Raw genomic sequence first — 17,071 nt, forward strand, 5'->3', positions numbered from 1 at the left:
GAAGTTTTTACATTTATTTCTATTTTCATTCATGGGCTAATATTTCTTAATTATGTATAACACTAACCTAACACCTAACCTTATTTACACTCTCTATACATCTGTATCTACGGTATTTGTGGCTCTGGTGGTCTACAACAGAGGTCCCCAACCTTTTTTGCACAAGGGACCGGCTTTAAGCAAGACCAGTTTTCCATGGCCCGGTGGGGGTGGGGCAGGGGCGGGGCTTTGGTCATATGGGGGTGGGGTTATGGAGGGATGGAGCTTAGTGCATACTTATCATATAATTATGACATTTATAATGAGAATGTGATTCAACTTACCATAGGTTCAGAATGAGTGGGAGCACCGTGCTTGTTTCCCTGGTGCTCTGCACCATTATTGCCCCATAGCTGTGCCATACAGTGCTCTGCACCGTTCATAATTGCCCCATAGCTGTGCCATATAGTGCTCTGCACCGTTCATAATTGCCCCACAGCTGTGCCATATAGTGCTCTGCACCATTATTGCCCCATAGCTGTGCCATACAGTGCTCTGCACCATTATTGCCCCATAGCTGTGCCATATAGTGCTCTGCACCATTATTGCCCCATAGCTGTGCCATATAGTGCTCTGCACCATTATTGCCCCATAGCTGTGCCATACAGTGCTCTGCACCATTATTGCCCCATAGCTGTGCCATACCGTGCTCTGCACCATTATTGCCCCATAGCTGTGCCATACAGTGCTCTGCACCATTATTGCCCCATAGCTGTGCCATACCGTGCTCTGCACCGTTATTGCCCCATAACTGTGCCATATAGTGCTCTGCACCGTTATTGCCCCATAGCTGTGCCATATAGTGCTCTGCACCGTTCATTATTGCCCCATAGCTGTGCTGCTGCTGCTGCAATAAAAATAATAAATGACATACTCACCTCTCTTGCTTGCAGCTCCTCACGTCCCGTCCTGGCGTCTCTCTGCACTGACTGATCAGGCAGAGGGCGGCGCACACACTATATGCGTCATCGCGCCCTCTGACCTGCACAGTCAGTGCGGAGAGACGCCGGGAAGATGGAGACAGCGCCCGGCGTGTGGAACGAGGACAGGTGACTATGTGATACTTACCTGCTCCCGGCGTCCCGCTCCTTCCCCCGGACAGCTGGTCTCCGGTGCCGCAGCCTCTTCCTCTATCAGCGGTCACCGTTACCCCTGATTAGAGAAATGAATTATGCGGCTCCGCCCCTATGGGAGGTGGAGCCGCCTATTCATTTCTCTAATGAGCGGTCCCACGTGACCGCTGTACAGGGGAAGAGCTGCTGCACCCGGAGACCGTGGGACGGGCAGGGGGAGCGCCAGGAACGCCAGGACTAGGTAAGTATGCCTCAGCGCCCTCTCCCCCTCACCCGCCGACCGTGACTCGAGTATAAGCCGAGGGGGCACTTTCAGCCCAAACATTTGGGCTGAAAATCTCGGCTTATACTCGAGTATATACGGTAGCTGTCAGCGTCTCCGCGGACCGGCTGAAAAACCCCAACGGCCCGGTCCTGGTCCGTGGACCGGCGGTTGGGGACCTCTGGTCTACAAGATGTAGTGTGATGCATATTTGCTACCATCCACCTATACCTTTTAGCACTCTCCATCAATGGTTATCTATTACAAAGCCATCTACAAAGCCATCCACAACCTGTCCTGTCATGATTCTCAATGGCGAGAGAACATAGCCCAGCATATATGAGAACTAGCTCTTGGAAGATGGAAACTATACTGACCATGAACTAAACCTGCCGCACAACTAGAAGTGGCCGGGTAGCATGCCTACGTTTTTTTATCCCTAGATGCCCAGCGCCAGCCGGAGAACTACCTAATCCTAGCAGAGGAAAAGACAGTCCTGGCTCACCTCTAGAGAAATTTTCCCAAAAGGCAGACAGAGGCCCCCACATATATTGGCGGTGATTTTAGATGAAATGACAAACGTAGTATGAAAATAGGTTTAGCAAAAATCGAGGTCCGCTTACTAGATAGAAAGAAGACAGAAAGGGTTTTCTGCTGACCATGAAAGTGCCCTATCAAAACACCATCCAGAAATTACTTTAAGACTCTAGCATTAACTCATAACACCAGAGTGGCAATTTCCGCTCACAAGAGCTTTCCAGACACAGTAACGAAACAGCAGCTGTGAACAGGAACAAAATGCAAAAACACACAAGGACAAAAGTCCAACTTAGCTGGGAGTTGTCTAGTAGCAGGAACATGCACAGAAAGGCTTCTGATTACATTGTTGACCGGCATGAAACTGACAGAGGAGCAAGGTTATATAGCGACTCCCACATCCTGATAGGAGCAGGTGAACAGAGGGGATGATGCACACAAGTACAATTCCACAAGTGGCCACCGGGGGAGCCCAGAATCCAATTTCACAACAGTACCCCCCCCTCAAGGAGGGGGCACCGAACCCTCACCAGAACCACCAGGGCGATCAGGATGAGCCCTATGAAAGGCACGGACAAGATCGGAGGCATGAACATCAGAGGCAGTGACCCAAGAATTATCCTCCTGACCGTATCCCTTCCATTTGACCAGATACTGGAGTTTCCGTCTGGAAACACGAGAGTCCAAGATCTTTTCCACAACGTACTCCAACTCACCCTCAACCAACACCGGAGCAGGAGGCTCAACGGAAGGCACAGCCGGTACCTCATACCTGCGCAACAATGACCGATGAAAAACATTATGAATCGAAAAGGATGCAGGGAGGTCCAAACGGAAGGACACAGGGTTAAGAATCTCCAATATCTTGTACGGGCCGATGAACCGAGGCTTAAACTTAGGAGAAGAAACCCTCATAGGGACAAAACGAGAAGACAACCACACCAAGTCCCCAACACAAAGCCGAGGACCAACACGACGACGGCGGTTGGCAAAAAGCTGAGTCTTCTCCTGGGACAACTTCAAATTGTCCACCACCTGCCCCCAAATCTGATGCAACCTCTCCACCACAGCATCCACTCCAGGACAATCCGAAGATTCCACTTGACCGGAGGAAAATCGAGGATGAAACCCCGAATTACAGAAAAACGGGGACACCAAGGTGGCAGAGCTGGCCCGATTATTGAGGGCGAACTCCGCCAAAGGCAAAAAAGCAACCCAATCATCCTGATCCGCAGACACAAAACACCTCAAATATGTCTCCAAGGTCTGATTAGTCCGCTCGGTCTGGCCATTAGTCTGAGGATGGAAAGCAGACGAAAAAGACAAATCTATGCCCATCCTAGCACAGAATGCCCGCCAAAATCTAGACACGAATTGGGTCCCTCTGTCAGAAACGATATTCTCCGGAATACCATGCAAACGAACAACATTTTGAAAAAACAGAGGAACCAACTCGGAAGAAGAAGGCAACTTAGGCAAGGGAACCAGATGGACCATCTTAGAGAAACGGTCACACACCACCCAGATGACAGACATCTTATGAGAAACAGGCAGATCCGAAATAAAATCCATCGAGATGTGCGTCCAAGGCCTCTTCGGGATGGGCAAGGGTAACAACAATCCACTAGCCCGAGAACAACAAGGCTTGGCCCGAGCACAAACGTCACAAGACTGCACAAAGCCTCGCACATCTCGTGACAGGGAAGGCCACCAGAAGGACCTTGCCACCAAATCCCTGGTACCAAAGATTCCAGGATGACCTGCCAACGCAGAAGAATGAACCTCAGAGATGACTCTACTGGTCCAATCATCAGGAACAAACAGTCTACCAGGTGGGCAACGATCAGGTCTATCCGCCTGAAACTCCTGCAAGGCCCGCCGCAGGTCTGGAGAAACGGCAGACAATATCACTCCATCTTTAAGGATACCTGTGGGCTCAGAATTACCAGGGGAGTCAGGCTCAAAACTCCTAGAAAGGGCATCCGCCTTAACATTCTTAGAACCCGGTAGGTAAGACACCACAAAATTAAACCGAGAGAAAAACAACGACCAGCGCGCCTGTCTAGGATTCAGGCGCCTGGCAGACTCAAGGTAAATTAAATTTTTGTGGTCAGTCAATACCACCACCTGATGTCTGGCCCCCTCAAGCCAGTGACGCCACTCCTCAAAAGCCCACTTCATGGCCAAAAGCTCCCGATTCCCAATATCATAATTCCGCTCGGCGGGCGAAAATTTACGGGAAAAAAAAAGCACAAGGTCTCATCACGGAGCAGTCGGAACTTCTCTGCGACAACACCGCCCCAGCTCCGATTTCAGAAGCGTCGACCTCAACCTGAAAAGGAAGAGCAACATCAGGCTGACGCAACACTGGGGCGGAAGAAAAGCGGCGCTTGAGCTCCCGAAAGGCCTCCACAGCATCAGGGGACCAATCAGCAACATCAGCACCCTTCTTAGTCAAATCAGTCAATGGTTTTACAACATCAGAAAAACCAGCAATAAATCGACGATAAAAGTTAGCAAAGCCCAAAAATTTCTGAAGACTCTTAAGAGAAGAGGATTGCGTCCAATCACCAATAGCCTGAACCTTCACAGGATCCATCTCGATGGAAGAGGGGGAAAAAATGTATCCCAAGAAGGAAATCTTTTGAACCCCAAAAACACACTTAGAACCCTTCACACACAAGGAATTAGACCGCAAAACCTGAAAAACCCTCCTGACCTGCTGGACATGAGAGTCCCAGTCATCCGAAAAAATCAGAATATCATCCAGATACACAATCATAAATTTGTCCAAATAATCGCGGAAAATGTCATGCATAAAGGACTGGAAGACTGAAGGGGCATTTGAAAGACCAAAAGGCATCACCAAATACTCAAAATGGCCCTCGGGCGTATTAAATGCGGTTTTCCACTCATCCCCCTGCTTGATTCGCACCAAATTATACGCCCCACGGAGATCAATCTTAGAGAACCACTTGGCCCCCTTTATACGAGCAAACAAATCAGTAAGCAGTGGTAACGGATATTGATATTTAACCGTGATTTTATTCAAAAGTCGATAATCAATACACGGCCTCAAAGAGCCGTCTTTCTTAGACACAAAGAAAAAACCGGCTCCTAAGGGAGATGACGAAGGACGAATATGTCTCTTTTCCAAGGACTCCTTTATATATTCTCGCATAGCCGCGTGTTCAGGCACAGACAGATTAAATAAACGACCCTTAGGGTATTTACTACCCGGAATCAAGTCTATGGCACAATCGCACTCCCGGTGCGGAGGTAGTGAACCAACCTTGGGTTCTTCAAAAACGTCACGAAAGTCAGACAAGAATTCAGGAATCTCAGAGGGAATAGATGATGAAATGGAAACCAAAGGTACGTCCCCATGAGTTCCTTTACATCCCCAGCTTAACACAGACATAGCTCTCCAGTCGAGGACTGGGTTATGAGATTGCAGCCATGGCAATCCCAGCACCAAAACATCATGTAGATTATACAGCACCAGAAAGCGAATAACCTCCTGGTGATCCGGATTAACACGCATAGTCACTTGTGTCCAGTATTGTGGTTTATTACTAGCCAATGGGGTGGAGTCAATCCCTTTCAGAGGTATCGGAGCCTCCAATGGCTCCAAATCATACCCACAGCGTTTGGCAAAGGACCAATCCATAAGACTCAAAGCAGCGCCAGAGTCGACATAGGCGTCCGCGGTAATAGATGACAAAGAACAAATCAGGGTCACAGATAGAATAAACTTAGACTGTAAAGTGCTAATTGAAACAGACTTGTCAGGCTTCTTAGTACGCTTAAAGCATGCTGATATAACATGAGTTGAATCACCACAATAGAAGCACAACCCATTTTTTCGTCTAAAATTCTGCCGCTCGCTTCTGGACAGAATTCTATCACATTGCATATTTTCTGGCGTTTTCTCAGTAGACACCGCCAAATGGTGCACAGGTTTGCGCTCCCGCAGACGCCTATCGATCTGAATAGCCATCGTCATGGACTCATTCAGACTCGCAGGCACAGGGAACCCCACCATAACATCCTTAATGGCATCAGAGAGACCTTCTCTGAAAATCGCCGCCAGGGCGCACTCATTCCACTGAGTAAGCACAGACCATTTGCGGAATTTTTGGCAGTATATTTCAGCTTCATCTTGCCCCTGAGACAAGGACATCAAGGCCTTTTCCGCCTGAAGCTCTAAATGAGGTTCCTCATAAAGCAACCCCAAGGCCAGAAAAAACGCATCCACATTGAGCAACGCAGGATCCCCTGGTGCCAATGCAAAAGCCCAGTCTTGAGGGTCGCCCCGGAGCAAGGAAATTACAATCCTGACCTGCTGTGCAGGGTCTCCGGCAGAGCGAGACTTCAGGGACAAAAACAATTTGCAATTATTTTTAAAATTTTGGAAGTGAGATCTATTCCCCGAGAAGAATTCAGGCAAAGGAATTCTAGGCTCAGACATAGGTGCATGAACAACGAAATCTTGCAAATTTTGTACCTTTGTGGCGAGATTATTCAAACCTGTAGCTACACTCTGAAGATCCATTTGAAACAGGTGAACACAGAGCCATTCAAGGATAAGAAGGAGAGAAAGAGAGGAAGGCTGCAGCATAGGCAGACTAGCAAGTGATTCAATTAAGAGCACACTCAGAACTAGAGGAAAAAAAAAAAAAAAATTGTAGCAGACTTCTTTTTTCTCTCCTTTCTCAGCCAGTAATTTAACCCTTTTTTTTGGGCTGGTCAAACTGTCATGATTCTCAATGGCGAGAGAACATAGCCCAGCATATATGAGAACTAGCTCTTGGAAGATGGAAACTATACTGACCATGAACTAAACCTGCCGCACAACTAGAAGTGGCCGGGTAGCATGCCTACGTTTTTTTATCCCTAGATGCCCAGCGCCAGCCGGAGAACTACCTAATCCTAGCAGAGGAAAAGACAGTCCTGGCTCACCTCTAGAGAAATTTTCCCAAAAGGCAGACAGAGGCCCCCACATATATTGGCGGTGATTTTAGATGAAATGACAAACGTAGTATGAAAATAGGTTTAGCAAAAATCGAGGTCCGCTTACTAGATAGAAAGAAGACAGAAAGGGCACTTTCATGGTCAGCAGAAAACCCTATCAAAACACCATCCAGAAATTACTTTAAGACTCTAGCATTAACTCATAACACCAGAGTGGCAATTTCCGCTCACAAGAGCTTTCCAGACACAGTAACGAAACAGCAGCTGTGAACAGGAACAAAATGCAAAAACACACAAGGACAAAAGTCCAACTTAGCTGGGAGTTGTCTAGTAGCAGGAACATGCACAGAAAGGCTTCTGATTACATTGTTGACCGGCATGAAACTGACAGAGGAGCAAGGTTATATAGCGACTCCCACATCCTGATAGGAGCAGGTGAACAGAGGGGATGATGCACACAAGTACAATTCCACAAGTGGCCACCGGGGGAGCCCAGAATCCAATTTCACAACACTGTCCTCTCCCTATATCTCTGAACTAATCTCCCAATACCTTCCCTCACGTAATCTCCGGTCCTCCCAAGACCTCCTACTCTCCTCCACACTTATTCGTTCCTCGCACAACCGCCTTCAAGATTTCTCCCGAATATCCCCCATCCTCTGGAATTCCATGCCTCAACACGTCTGATTATCCACCACCCTCGGATCCTTCAGACGGAACCTGAAAACCCAACTCTTCAAGAAAGCCTACAGCAACCATTCTGCAGCCTCGCCATCGCCAGAACCGCCGCCTCGCCATCACCAGAGCCACCGCCTCGCCCCCTACCTTTGGCCTTTTCCCCACTATCCCATATAATGTAAGTCCGCAAGGACAGGGTTCTCTACCCTCTGTAGCAGTCTGTCATTGTAAACTTGTTTACTGTAAACGATATCTATAACCCTGTATGTAACCCCTTTCTCATGTACAGCACCATGGAATTAATGGTGCTATATAAATAAATAATAATAATATTAAGCATTGCACTTGCAAAACTCCGTTTTTAAGCAACTTTTCAGTGCTTCACTAGGCCTTTTTGTCAGCATGTTTACTCCATATAGGATATATAGTTAAGCTTTACCCCATCCCTATTACATTATTTTTTTAGCATTTTTGCTGCCTTCCTCCCCACTACTGAAGGTTTCTTTGCCCTATCTTTTTAACTGGTTTTATATTTGTTGTTATTTAATAAAGATATTCAATTATAACCTTTCTCCAATCACTTATCTTTATGGCTCCCTACCATATTAGATTATGTTGATTCCAATATTTTGAAGTGTCTTTAGCCTTATAATTAGGACTATGGGAATAAATTATCTACATGGCCAGATTTAGGCTATGTTCAGACAAACATTTTTAGTGTGTGCGCGCTCAAAGAACTACACAGGGACCAAACCAATGTTAGCCCATTTGCTATTGAACAAGGAAAAAAAGAAAAAAAAACACAACACAGCATGTGCTAGCCAGGACCTATTTACGGCCCAGACTGGTGCATGTAAATGCTAGGCAGATCATGTACCCGTCTGTCAAGGACACAGAAACACAAAGTTGCACAATGACATGACTGGTCAAAGTTTTACAATGACGATGTAAACTTAGCCTCAGGATCACACCTTACCACTAAGGTCACATGACTTTCCTATAGTGTGGCATTACACAGTAACACAACACCTACACTACAGAAAGGAGGCAATAATGAGGCATGGACATTACCACAATACTATGAAGTGTACATACTGTTCTTTCATTTCTACGTAGTCCACGCTGTCATGCTTTGCTACGTCGGTCTCACTCGCATCTTCAGTATCTTTATATCATAAGGGAAAACAAAGATGTCAGGGTCACAAAGGCAGATAACAAGGATTCACCCCATTACATTCTGGTCTGAATTATTAAAATGATTTTCCAGTTTCAGAAAAAAAAAAAACCTTCAGCTGTTATCCCAGCCAATGACCGGATGATCAACACAGCTCAGTACACTCTTAAAAGGATCTTTATAAGGTTTTTGCCATCTAATCTGAAAGCATGATTGTACACTATGCAGAGGCAGAAAGCTGCCAATCAGTGGTGTGGGTGGGGTTATACAGAGCTCAGCATTCAGAGAACTGCTACTTCTGCAGCAGATTAAGAGGGGATTCTGCACACCTAGGAATGCATTGATCCGCTTACTTCCCGCATGGGGCTATGCCCACCATGCGGGAAGTAAGCGGATCATGTGCGGATGGTACCCAGGGTGGAGGAGAGGAGACTCTCCTCCACGGACTGGGCAACATATCACTGTTAAGAAAAAAAAAAAAAAAGAATTAAAATAAAAAATAGTGATAGTGATGGTGGGAATAACGATTTTTTTTAATCATTTTTAACATTAGATCTACCGTATTTACTATTGATGCTGCAAAGGCAGCATCAATAGTAAAAAGTTGGTCACACTTGTCAAACACTATGTTTGACAAGTGTGAGCAACCTGTCAATCAGTTTTCCAAACGATGCTACAGATCGCTTGGAAAACGCTAGCATTCTGCAAGCTAGTTGCGCTTGTAAAACGCTAGTGTTTAGCGGGAATACGCATGCCAATTCCGCGTGCGATATACCCGCGGCAGGAGTTGCAGAATTTCCGTGGAAATTCTGCAACGTGTGCACTTAGCCTTATAACTTCCTTACTAAAACAAATTTTGGTTCCAAAATTGTGCTGATGTAAAGTAGACATGTGGGAAATGTTACGTATTAAGTATTTTGTGTGACATATCTCTGTGATTTAAGGGCATGAATATTTAAAGTTGGAAAATTTTCAGGATATTCGCCAATTTTCCGTTTTTTTTTTTTCACAAATAAACACAAGTCATATCAAAGAAATTTTACCACTATCATGAAGTACAATATGTCATGAGAAAATGTCAATCACCGGGAATTATGGAACCGTTCCAGAGTTATTACCTCATAAGGGGACAGTGGTTAGAATTGTAAAAATTGGCCCAGTCATTAACATACTAAGCACCCTTGGGGGTAAAGGGGTTAAAATCCAAAGTGTATGTTCAGTAAATGCACTCAATAATTGGTCGGGGCTTTTTTTATATCAATTACTGCATCAATGCAGCGTGGCATGGAGGCGATCAGCCTGTGGCATTGCTGAGGTGTTATGGAAGCCCAGGTTGCTTTGATAGCAGCCTTCAGCTCGTCTGCATTGTTGGGTCTGGTGTCTCATCTTCCTCTTTACAATACCTCATAGATTCTCTATGTGGCTAAAGTCAAGCGAGTTTGCTGGCCAATCAAGCACAGTGATACTGTTTTTTAAACCAGGTATTGGTACTTTTGGTAGTGTGGACAGTTGCCAAGTCCTGCTGGAGAATGAAATTTCCATCACCAAAAAGCTAGTTGGCAGAGGGAAGCATGAAGTGCTCTAAGTTTCCTGGTAGACGGCTGCGCTGACTTTGGTCTTGATAAATCACAGTGGACCTACACCAGCAGATGACATGGCTCCCCAAACCATCACCGATTGTGGAAACTTCACGCTAGACCTCAAGCAGCTTGGATTGTGGCCTCTCCACTCTTCCTCCAGACTCTGGGACCTTGATTTCCAAATGAAATGCAAAATTTACTTTCACCTGAAAGCAACACCTTGGTCCACTGAGCAAGAGTCCAGTTCTTTTTCTCCTTGGCCCAGGTAAGATGCTTCTGGCATTGCCTACTGGTCATGAGTGGCTTGACACAAGGAATGTGAAACTTGTAGCCCATGTCCTGGATACGTCTGTGTGTGGCGGCTTTTGAAGCAATGACTCCCGCAGCAGTCCACTCCTTGTGAATCACCCCCAAATTTTTGAATGGCCTTTTCTTATCAAACCTTTCAAGGATGCGGTTATCTCGGTTGCTTGTGCACCTTTTTCTACCACATTTTTTCCTTCCACTCAACTTTCCATTAATATGCTTGGATACAGCACTCTGTGAACAGCCAGCTTCTTTAGCAATGACCTTTTGTGGCTTCCCCTCCTTGTGGAGTGTGTCAATGACTGCCTTCCGGACATCTGTCAAGTCAGCAGTCTTCCACATGATTGTGGAGCCTACTGAAACAGACTAAGGGACCTTTTTAAACACTTAGGAAGCCTTTGCAGGTGTTTTCATTAATTATTCTAATTTACTGAGATAATGACTTTTGGGTTTTCATTGGCTGTAAGCCATAATCATCAACATTAACAGAAATATACACTTGAAATACACTAGATCACTCTGTAATGACTATATATGAGTTTCACTTTTTGTACGGAAGAACTGAAATAAATTAACTATTTGATGATATTCTAATTTTGTGAGAAGCACCTGTACATTGAGAGTTTGTGAATGTTACCTCGGACTTCCGATCAGTTAGGAGTTTAGTCACAAGGAGGTGGAACATGACTGGAGCAGCACTGGGAAGAGGTGCTAAGTGTAATAATGGAGGTCACCACTAAAGCGCTGAGATAAAAAAAAAAACACTGGTGTGGCGCTTTAAAGTGAAATTGAGGGGTGTGTATATACAGTACAGACGAAAAGTTTGGACACACCTTCTCATTTAAAGATTTTTCTGTATTTTCATGACTGAAAATTGTACATTCACACTGAAGGCATCAAAACTATGAATTAACACATGTGGAATTATATACTTAACAAAAAAGTGTGAAACAACTGAAATTAATGTCTTATATTCTAGGTTCTTTAAAGTAGCCACCTTTTGCTTTGATGACTGCTTTGCACACTCTTGATGAGCTTCAAGAGGTAGTCACCGGGAATGGTCTTCCAACAATCTTGAAGGAGTTCCCAGAGATACTTAGCCCTTGTTGGCCCTTTTGCCTTCACTCTGATCCAGCTCACCCCAAACCATCTCAATTGGGTTCAGGTCTGGTGACTGTGGAGGCCAGGTCATCTGGCGTAGCACCCCATCACTCTCCTTCTTGGTCAAATAGCCCTTACACAGCCTGGAGATGTGTTTGGGGTCATTGTCTTGTTGAAAAATAAATGATGGTCCAACTAAACGCAAACAGGATGGAATAGCATGCCGCTGCAAGATGCTGTGGTAGCCATGCTGGTTCAGTATGCCTTCAATTTTGAATAAATCCCCCAAATTTTGAATAAATCCACAACAGTGTCACCAGCAAAGCACCCCCACACCATCACTCCTCCTCCTCCATGCTTCACGGTGGGAACCAGGCATGTAGAGTCCATCTGTTCACCTTTTCTGCATTGCACAAAGACACGGTGGTTGGAACCAAAGATCTCAAGTTTGGACTCATCAGACCAAAGCATAGATTTCCACTGGTCTAATGTCCATTCCTTGTATTCTTTAGCCCAAAATAGGGTTGAGCGAAACGGATCGTTCATTTTCATAAGTCGCCGACTTTTGGTAAAGTCGGCGTCTCATGAAACCCGACCCGATCCCTGTGTGGGGTCGGCCATGCGGTACGCGATCTTGGCGCCAAAGTCGCGTTTCGTATTTTTACAGCCAATGAAGGAGCGTGGGCAGAGTGATGACATAGGGGTTTCGCCTGTGCGCAGTAGCGATTTGGAATGTGTAAAACGAAATTTTCTGTGCTGTGACGGAGAGAGAGAGAGGAGAGAGAGAGAAAAAAAAAAAAAAAAAATCCCCATTGACGTGCATAGGGTTTCGTGTTCCGTCCGATCCTCGACTTTGCGCAGTAATCGGCCGATTTCGCCCGACTCGACTTTTCCAACAGTCGGGTTTCGTGAAACATGACTCGACCCTAAAAAAGTCAAGGTCGCTCAACCCTAGCCCAAAACAAATCTCTTCTGCTTGTTGCCTGTCCTTAGCAGTGGTTTCCTAGCAGCTATTTTACCATGAAGGCCTGCTGCACAAAGTCTCCTCTTAAGGGCTCATTTCCACTTGCGAGAAACACGTCCATGTCTCGCATGTGGAAACCAAGCTCTGGCGCCGGCACTCCAGAGCGGAGCGTGCGGCCGCATAGGAACACATGGAGCTGCACATCTCCGCTCCAAAGTGCCGGCGCCACAGCTTGGTTTCCACATGCGAGACACGGACGTTTATCTCGGAAGTGGAAAGGAGCCCTAACAGTTGTTTTAGAGATGTGTCTGCTGCTAGAACTCTGTGTGGCATTGGCCTGGTCTCTAATCTGAGCTGCTGTTAACCTGCGATTTCTGAGGCTGGTGGCTCGGATAAACTTATCCTCAGAAGCAGAGGTGACTCTTGGTCTTCCTTTCCTGGGGCGGTTCTCATGTGAGCCAGTTTCTTTGTAGCTTGATGGTTTTTGCCTCTGCACTTGGGGACACTTTCAAAGTTTTCCCAATTTTTTAGACTGACTGACCTTCATTTCTTAAAGTAATGATGGCCACTCGTTTTTCTTTACTTAGCTGCTTTTTTCTTGCCAGAACACAAATTCTAACAGTCTATTCAGTAGGACTATCAGCTGTGTATCCACCAGACTTCTGCTCAACACAACTGATGGTCCCAACCCCATTTATAAGACAAGAAATCCCACTTATTAAACCTGACAGGGCACACCTGTGAAGTGAAAACCATTCCCGGTGACTACCTCTTGAAGCTCATCAAGAGAATGCCAAGAGTGTGCAAAGCAGTCATCAAAGCAAAAGGTGGCTACTTTGAAGAACCTAGAATATAAGACATAATTTCAGTTGTTTCACTCTTTTTTTGTTAAGTATATAATCCCACATGTGTTAATTCATAGTTTTGATGCCTTCAGTGTGAATGTACAATTTTCATAGTCATAAAAATACAGAAAAATATTTAAATGAGAAGGTGTGTCCAAACTTTTGGTCTGTACTGTATATGACAACCCTTAAAATCTATACCACCTGCAAACTCACATTTCGGTAGTTTGTTAACCCTTCAGGTGCTTCACAGGAATTAACGCAAAGTGGAATTAAATGTTTTTTCCACTAAAACTTTAAGATCCTAAGGGGACCCCATATTAGGCAGACCCTGCAGCCATTACTGGGCCTCGCATTGCTATGGCAACCAGCAGGACCCACAATCATGATCTGATGTGATGAGGTTAACGAAGGACCAGTCAGTTAGAGGGCGCTGTTGCTATTTACAGCAGCATCTAGGGGGGTAAAACCAGCCATGATTGGAGCCAACACTAGATCGGGCTGACTGACACTGCGGAGGGGTGCTGACTGACACTGTGCGGGCTGAGATAGTGTCTCAGGTCAGCAGACAAGCGTATCCCGGGCATTAATGGGTGAAGTCCTATTTTCTGGTCCTTCTCTGCTCTCTCGAGGTGACAGCAGCAGCTGGAGCCCCACTGCCAGTCCAGAGCCCCACCGCCAGACCTGGGCACCGCTGACAGTCCTGAGCACCACCGCCAGTCCTGGGCCCCACTGCTATCATGGGCACCACCGCCAGTCCTGGGCCCCACTGCTATCAAGGGCACCACCGCCAGTCCTGGACACCACAGCCAGTCCTGGGCACCACAGCCAGTCCTGGACACCACAGCCAGTCCTGGACACCACAGCCAGTCCTGGACACCACAGCCAGTCCTGGACACCACAGCCAGTCCTGGGCACCACCGCCAGTCCTGGACACCACCGCCAGTCCTGGACACCACAGCCAGTCCTGGGCACCACAGCCAGTCCTGGGCACCACAGCCAGTCCTGGGCACCACAGCCAGTCCTGGGCACCACAGCCAGTCCTGGGCACCACAGCCAGTCCTGGGCACCATTGTCAGTCCTGGGCACCCCCGCCTGTCCTGGGCACCACCGCCGGTCCTGGGCCTCACTGCCAGTCCTGAACACCATTGTCAGTCCTGGGCACCCCCGCCAGTCCTGAACACCACCGCCAGTCCTGGGCACCACAGCCAGTCCTGGACACCATTGTCAGTCCTGGGCACCACCGCCAGTCCTGGACACCACCGCCAGTCCTGGGCACCACCGCCAGTCCTGGGCACCACCGCCAGTCCTGGGCACCATTGTCAGTCCTGGGCACCCCCGCCAGTCCTGGGCACCACCGCCAGTCCTGGGCACCACTGCCAGTCCTGAACACCATTGTCAGTCCTGGGCACCACCGCCAGTCCTGGGCACCACCGCCAGTCCTGGGCACCACCGCCAGTCCTGGGCACCACCGCCAGTCCTGAACACCACCGCCAGTCCTGAACACCACAGCCAGTCCTGAACACCATTGTCAGTCCTGGGCACCCCCGCCAGTCCTGAACACCACCGCCAGTCCTGGGCACCACAGCCAGTCCTGAACACCATTGTCAGTCCTGGGCACCACCGCCGGTCCTGGGCACCACTGCCAGTCCTGAACACCACTGCCAGTCCTGAACACCACCGCCAGTCCTGGGCACCACCGCCAGTCCTGGGCACCACCGCCAGTCCTGGGCACCACAGCCAGTCCTGGGCACCACAGCCAGTCCTGGACACCACAGCCAGTCCTGGACACCACAGCCAGTCCTGGACACCACCGCCAGTCCTGGGCACCACCGCCAGTCCTGGGCACCACCGCCAGTCCTGGGCACCACAGCCAGTCCTGAACACCACAGCCAGTCCTGGACACCACAGCCAGTCCTGGACACCACAGCCAGTCCTGGGCACCACAGCCAGTCCTGAACACCACCGCCAGTCCTGGGCACCACCGCCAGTCCTGGGCACCACCGCCAGTCCTGGACACCACAGCCAGTCCTGGACACCACAGCCAGTCCTGGACACCACAGCCAGTCCTGGACACCACAGCCAGTCCTGGACACCACAGCCAGTCCTGGACACCACCGCCAGTCCTGGGCACCACAGCCAGTCCTGAACACCATTGTCAGTCCTGGGCACCACCGCCAGTCCTGGGCACACCGCTCCTGCACTCCTGTCACCGGCTCCTCTTACCCTCGTCTGACTCCCGGCCCCTGAAGCTGCGGTCATCGTCCTCGTCCGCACTCTCCAGCTCTTCCTCCTCATAGTAGTCATTAGCTGCCGCCGCGGCCGGGGACATCACGCCGACCGAGCTCATGTCTGTCAGGCACAGCCGGACCTCAGTGACCGGAACAGCAGCGGAAACTTCCACACGAGAACCGACACAGCAGCAACAACAATCGGCGCACAGCAACGGGGTCCTCCGCCGCCCGAGTTCCTGTGTCTCCGTTCTAGGTAGCCTGTGAATTGCCAGTAATTTCAGGGCAACCGAAAAGCCTCTCTAGCTGATATATCGTTATTCACAGGCAACGTTCCACCAGAGGGAATGCAGCTGCACCTCATGTGCCAACACTAGATCTTTTAAGGGCAGAAATAGTGAATTTTCGCCCAAGGGCCACACAGGCAATAGGGCGGACACCACCTGGCGGGAAGTACAGTGGTGGATGGAAACAAATCTCTCGGTGGTTGTACAGTGAGGGTGTGATACCGAGAGTGGCCGCAGAGGGGCAGCCGGCACCCGCACTATGTGACTGTACATGGCCGTGTACTGCGCCGCTTCCTGCAGGTTCCTGGGCGCCATAGCAGGCTGACAACAATGGCGGGCCAGGAGGAGGCCTGCAGTGTTTCCTGCCTGCAGGGACGTGTCATGTCAGTCAGTTGTGACTAAGGACACAAAGCGTTAGGAGATTATTTGGTGACTAGATGTAAGCAGACTGATTCGTAGCGAATTTCCACACATTTTGGTTTCTAGTGAAGCTGAGATATTGAGATTAGATTCGCACAAAGCCAGCAAAATGGCTGCCATCAGTTACTGGCCCATGTAGTGGGCTGATAAAGGGTTAGCACAGGAAACCACGTGATACGCCTGTGTTAGGCCCTCGCCTGCAGGTCTCTGGTACTGTGGCCCATGCTGCCATGTTGGGGCGACAGCGGAAATGACCTGGTGTCCCCCACATGGCTGAGCAGAGACCCCCACATGGCTGAGCAGAGACCCCCACAGAGCTGCAATGGATCCGGTGAGGGACCGGACGGAGTGTTAAGTCTTCACCTCCGCTCCGTTATGCTGTGGGGCCTGTAGGGACCTCAGAACGTAATCAAATATTCTTTTCTCGTCAATCAGGGAACTGATCAGACCAAAATCAAGTTTCAAGAGATTGTTATCTATAATCTAACCTGAGCAGCCGTAACATTAAAACCGTCTGCCTTTGGCCTCATTCGGACGTCCGTTTTGCTCACGTATGAAAAAACAGAACTATTATTTTGATGAGTGGTCCGAGTGTTATCC

The 17,071-nt window shown here is 48.3% G+C and overlaps 1 protein-coding gene across 2 annotated transcripts in view; it reads right to left on the reverse strand.

Moving 5' to 3' along the window:
• The window catches only part of SUDS3 (SIN3A corepressor complex component SDS3), a 103,799-nt gene extending 87,467 nt beyond the window's left edge, over window positions 1-16,332 (reverse strand). Inside the window, exons 1-2 of one of the 2 annotated variants that reach the window (XM_077292138.1) lie at window positions 15,760-16,332; window positions 8,659-8,728 (exon numbers count right to left, since the gene is read on the reverse strand). In XM_077292138.1, the coding sequence (XP_077148253.1) occupies window positions 8,659-8,728; window positions 15,760-15,883 (194 nt within the window). In that variant the 5' untranslated portion in view covers window positions 15,884-16,332. The remainder of the gene's footprint in view (window positions 1-8,658; window positions 8,729-15,759) is intronic. The other variant, XM_077292134.1, reaches the window with a different exon arrangement.
• Between the last annotated feature and the right edge of the window lie 739 nt (window positions 16,333-17,071).

The sequence above is a fragment of the Ranitomeya variabilis genome, chromosome 1 (assembly GCF_051348905.1).
Source record: "Ranitomeya variabilis isolate aRanVar5 chromosome 1, aRanVar5.hap1, whole genome shotgun sequence".
Classification (NCBI taxonomy): Eukaryota; Metazoa; Chordata; class Amphibia; order Anura; family Dendrobatidae; genus Ranitomeya; species Ranitomeya variabilis.